We start from the raw sequence: 6,058 nt of genomic DNA, 5'->3' as shown, positions 1-6,058 counted from the left end.
CATCTATTTTTATTCATTTGGTATTAATTTTCTCTGTTTCAACTGCTACAATTAAGATATCTTTTTCAACTATAAATATTGTAAAAAATAACTTAAAAATAAAATAAAAGATGAATTTTTTGCTAATTATCTTTTAATTATATTGAAAAGAAAATTACTGAAAAATTTTACACAAATTCTATTATCGGTGAATTTTATGATACGAAGAATCGACCACTTCGTTAGTAAAAAGTATACATATATTTTTTTATTTTAAAATATATTCTCTGTCGATATATTTTTGTAATACATTATACATCTTATATTATATAATTTTTTACATAATATTTTAATATTATATGTGTTATTGGCCCCCCATATAATATCATTTCTGGATCCGTCCCTGATCATGTGATGTCGTCCGAATATTTTTATTTTATATTATATTAATGTTATGATGAAAATTTAAGTGCAATCGACTTTACATGAAGTTGTTAACCATCTAACGACTCTTCGTTATCAACTTAACGTAAAATAAAATGAACTGCTCTTGAGTTTCTAACTAATATTCTACATGATTGATGTCAATATATCATGGTGGTTGTTTCGTCGTTTGGCTGCTCTAATATTCTACGTGTAAGAATCTAAGATATCATGCTAACTACTTATTAAAATTAGTCATCAAAATTAATTATTAATATAAAATATATATAAAAATATAAATTTAATTATCTATTATTTAACATAAAATATATATAAAAATACAAATTCTAGTAATATCTATTTATTTGTTCATTTTTATTTTCAACTAATAGAAAAATTAAAATTGATTTTAATTTGTTAATATACATTTTAGCTATTATTTAGTGAATTCATGTAACGTTTGATATAGGGTAAAAACTATGGAAACCAAAAATTTGATTTATTCAAATATTGAACTGAAAGGGTTGGAAAAGTGACTCAATAAATGTATCCATTGTTTCTTAACATTACATCATGTATATAAACCCGAAGAATGTACCCTATTAATTAAGAAATAAGAACCATTTTAAGATGATGCTAAGTACGTATGAAATATGCACATTTTTTTATTTACTGTGTCAAGCGTTAGACACATTTTAGATATGACAGTCATTGATAATTAATATTTAATATTAATAAAATATAAAAATATTATTATAATTTATTTAAAAAATTATAATTTTATATATATATCTTATTCTCATATCTTATAAGAATTTTAAATTTGTATGAGTATGTCATGTACCGTGTCATAACTAATTAACTATGCATAGTTTGATCTACGAGGAAAAAATATGTTTTTGTTCATCAATTACAAAAAAAATGTGTGTCTAGAAATTTAGGGTGTGTCTTTAGCATCAAATAAGTAAACAACAAACAAAATGCATACTAGACTACTAGACTAGACCCTTTTAGGCAATAATGGTGAATCTTCAACCTTCAATCCATACAGAAAATGTAGCATGGACCTAGTGGAACCAATTCCCTTTTATGACAACTCTTATTTATTTTTCTCAAACATAGTACAACACACACCATAATATAGTACCATAAATATGCCTGAAACATGGGAGAATTAGAATTAGCAAACTTCAACAACCATATTCAACTTAATTGTTCTTGTTCTTGCCATGCACGTGTTCTGTTTGATGAAATGCTTCACTGTGTGGTTTCCTTGCTGAGAGAGTAAGTTGCACTCCAGGATCATTGCAAGTGCAAGAGCTTTCATAGAGAAGTGAGTTGTTCACACACTGCACATTGCTGTTTATGTAGAATGCACTACTCATTCTTGATGAATTCGAGCAGTATTCTGTTGTTCTTTCACTCTGATTATTCTTGTTCATGTTCTTTCCATCTGCAGAATAATTCTCTGATGATTCGGAGTTCCCCTTCTTGTGATGAAGAAAGTTTGGTTTCTTCTTTGAAGAAGATTGAATTATCTCCATGTAAGCTCCTCTATTCTCACCAGAAATTGTTATGACCCTTATGCTTCCATTGTTCTCAGAATCTGAGAGCTTGTTGTTGTGAAAGATACCTTTCTCTTTGGCTTTTGCAGTTTCTCTCTGCTTTTCACTTGATTCTCTCTGAACTAACATCGATGTTTTCGGCTCTGATTGCAATGCTGTCTTAGTAGGCTGAACCTCAGTGTTAACCTTCAAATAGGACTGAACAGATGGTGTTGTTCCCTGTGGAGATTCTGTAGAATTGGCATAAGCATTGTTCTCTGTTGTGGAATTTTTTGGTGATTGTGATGGTTTAGGAATCAGCGAATTCCGCATTGAAGTAGAATTAGGAGGAGAAGGAACTTTATGTTCTGGAGATGAAGGTGCCGATGATGTTCTGCCAGCAGCACCTAGAATAAACTTAAACCTTGATGTTGGAGTTTGTTGTTGAGATGGTTGAGTCTGAGGTGATGGTTTCGATGGCGTTGGGCCCAATGAGGCCAACCGGGACCATGGACGAACTGGCGGAGGGTTAGCCATTGATTTTGAGATGTGATCCAGGCTTATTTAGAACAGCAACGTTTGTGTAAATGAGGGTTATGCTTTGAAGTGAACACAAAAGTTATGTGATGATTAATGCAATGGTGTAGTTTATAGATATACTATAAGGCTTGTAAGCAATGTAAGGTTTAGAATTGAATTGAGCACAAAAAATATGTTAGTAATGCAATGTTATTTATAGGAGAAACCTTAATATACTGTACCAATGGAAATACAGTGAAACCAAAAGAAAGAGACTTGTGATTAGACAATGTGAAAACATGTTAGAAGAAAGTTGGAGTGAGCATCAGATTCATCATTTCTCTTTTACACCTCTTTATGATACAAGACTGTTCCTTTTGTATAGCCAACAATTTGTGCTTGATTTCTGGTATACTACATTGATCATATTCTATTGTAATGATTTATATTTGTTGATAATTTCAAATATAAATAGATACATAAAATAAATTAAGATGAAGACTCTCGTACAGTTATTTTCATGTGAAATTAATATTTGAAAACTGTTAAACGATTTGACAAGTTATACTTGTTTGAAAAACCTACATTAATTATTTTCAATTTTTAGTATTTTTTAACAGAAATATTTGAAAAACAATAAAAATTAGCCCAAATCAGCCGAAAGTTACTTTATTTTACATTCATTAATTATCTTTGAAATAAATGCATAATATTAGATGTAATAGGAATATAATTTTAAATATTATATGCATAAATTTATAGATGTTAAATTAAATAAAATAATTTTAGATTATTGTCTTTCTAGTATTACTCAAATTTTTTATAACTGTTTTGTTTCCAATATGTCATAAAAGAAATTCTCTGGAAATATTTTATTTGAATCCATTATTGAACTTGAAGTAATGACATGTTAATTGAAAAGGAAAAAATGTTGCCACAAAGCTCATCAAATTAATACTAATAATTTATATTTTGAGCAATTTGTAACCATTAACTTTTTCCTTTGTTGGTGTTTTTTGTTTCTAAAAAAAAAAAATCAAATACAGTCATGTGATAACGTGGTAAGTTCTGGTTTGGCAATTGATGAAAATTGGTAGCATCTATCTTTTTTTGACATAAATCGAACCAATTGGTAACTAACTTCAACCGTTCATGTTCAAGTGATTGACATTCTTTAAATTTAGGTTAAAAGAAAACATTAATCAGTTGACATTCTTCAAATTTGTCATTTAAATAAATGTTTCTTAAAATAATCATATTTTAGTTGTCAAATTGCAAATAAAAATTCTTATTTGTATTTATTTTTTCTTCTTCTAATATTCAACACTAAATTAACTCCATTTTTTTAAATTAAATCGAAAATGTGGATACAAATTATTTTGTACTTGTAGTCACTGTGCTTGATGCGGCTCCTTGATGCTATAATATTTTTATACTAACTAAGAATCTTAATCATGGTTGCCAATTAATAAGATTCAAGTATTTGTTCCAAAAGCTGGATTCATACACTTTAATTTATTACCTCAGTTTGTCACACTTGTGTATCAGTGTAGCTCCTTTCCCTTCAATTACTTCCTTTTCAAGATGCTAACATATGCTAGAGATTTCTTGACAAATGCTACACAAAAAATAGCCATAAATATACCTTCAATTTAAAAAAAGATAGTACTATGATGAAGACATAGATTTATATATATAGTTTGCATTTTGCAAGTTATAGTTTTGGTCTCTTTTGCCGTACCTAAAATTTAGCTATAGGACTTAAAAATAAAGGAGTGGATCTCACTTTACACTTTAATATTATTTTTTGACAAATTCAACAGAAAAAATTTTTTGGCACCAGAGAACCCCTTTAGGTTTTATTCAATTAATCAAAGCTTTTTTTTTTTCTCTTTGTCCAAATCATGATTTGATAAGTAAAATCACATTAAAATGTAGATTAACATAATTTTTTTTTTAAGGTTTTACCTTTAAAATTTAAAAATACTAGTAATTAAATAATAAAACTAAATTTACTCTAAAATATTACAAAAGGGTATATATATAGAGTCATGGTAATGCAAAGTAGTCTTTAATTTGTGTTCGTCAAAAATGGTCTCACTATATAAATTATTAGTATTTATTCCTTATTCTAGTATACAAAGTAAAAAACAAAAGTAATGTTCAGACGAGATCATAGATGATTGTAATTTGTTCCATTTTTTGACATTTTTGTGAAGCCTTTCGTTAATCTTCTATGAAGAGATTGCGGCTTCCATTAACCTTTTCCATACATGACATATATTCTAGACAATTATATAATAAACACATAATAAAAAGTCAATGGTAAGTGGTGAAGCTTGAAAATTTTCATTTTGGGAGATTGAAGAATTTGTACCATGGCCAAGATTTCGTTCATTAAAGTTGCCATGAAATTTTGCATGTGTCCATCATTCTACAAATTCCTTTTTTTATATTAAATTTCGGAGTATAAGACTTTTGAGACGTGGACTCTTTTTCTAAGATAGAGAGACTCGAATCCACAATTTTTAAGTGAGTATAAAGAGATTATCCATTTGAGTTATAATTTGTTGACTTTAAGATGTGGATTTTGATGATATCATAATTGATCATAGCTATAATTATTTCTAGAAATCAATTGATTTATGTACCATACATTTACATGCAAATGGAATCAGAATAAAAGGATATGCTAATGTTTGGTTTGGGTATTGGCTAACAAGTAACAACAATGCGCGTTCAATTGAAGGTGACAAAGAAAAAATTGTGGAACAGGATCATCAAAAGTTAGGACAATATAATGATAAAGAAACAAATGAAACATTCACAACTATGAAAGTTATATATTAAAATCAATCACCAAAATTAATTAGTAATATAAAATATATATTAAAAATAAATTAAATTATACATATATTTATATAACAAATTACTCCCATTAAATTTTAACTATTATTGTTATTGTTTTCGGTTCCGCGAAAAAATCAACTAAGAATAAAGCCAACTCTAACCAACTAATTTAAAAACAGGTCTATTACAAAACAAAACAAAAATAACCCCTCACTATATTAATATTTTGAATTTTAAAATAAAAAATTAAAAAAAAGACTTAATTGTTTTAACTTTAATTGGCTCCCTAAACTTTTTCTAATTTTGTTTCTTTTATCCTCACCATGCTTTCTTCAGTTTGCTTTGAATTAATAACACTTTTATATCCTTGTCAAATAATAGACTTATTAGAACCTTCACTCTTTAATGTCAAGATAAAAATTAAGAATCCGAAATAATCATATCTTGCCTTAGACTGAGATAAAAATCTCATATATATGTGAGCCCTGCTGTAGTTTTTCATTAGCAAAAATCTTAGCAATTCAATTTTCATAATTTTCATGCTTATATAGGGTCACAACTAGTGTGAAGACTCAAGGTGGTGTGACAGAAGAATTTCCTATTGGTATAGGATTGCACCAGGGATCATCCTTAAGTCCATATCTTTTCACATTAGTCTTGCAAGTACTCACAGAGCACATCCAAGAGCCTGTGCCATGGTGCATGCTTTTTGCCGATGATATCGTCCTTATGGGAGAGTCAAG

General features: G+C 28.2%; 1 protein-coding gene across 1 annotated transcript; it reads right to left on the bottom strand.

The window, feature by feature from the left end:
• Window positions 1-1,610: 1,610 nt before the first annotated feature.
• LOC127744877 (uncharacterized) lies at window positions 1,611-2,483 on the bottom strand. The gene has a single exon (XM_052257701.1). The coding sequence runs from the start codon at window positions 2,481-2,483 to the stop codon at window positions 1,611-1,613; it is 873 nt and encodes a 290-aa protein (XP_052113661.1).
• Window positions 2,484-6,058: the final 3,575 nt, after the last annotated feature.

Source organism: Arachis duranensis, chromosome 2, assembly GCF_000817695.3.
Source record: "Arachis duranensis cultivar V14167 chromosome 2, aradu.V14167.gnm2.J7QH, whole genome shotgun sequence".
NCBI lineage: Eukaryota > Viridiplantae > Streptophyta > Magnoliopsida > Fabales > Fabaceae > Arachis > Arachis duranensis.
This window is presented reverse-complemented; position numbering and strand designations above follow the sequence as displayed.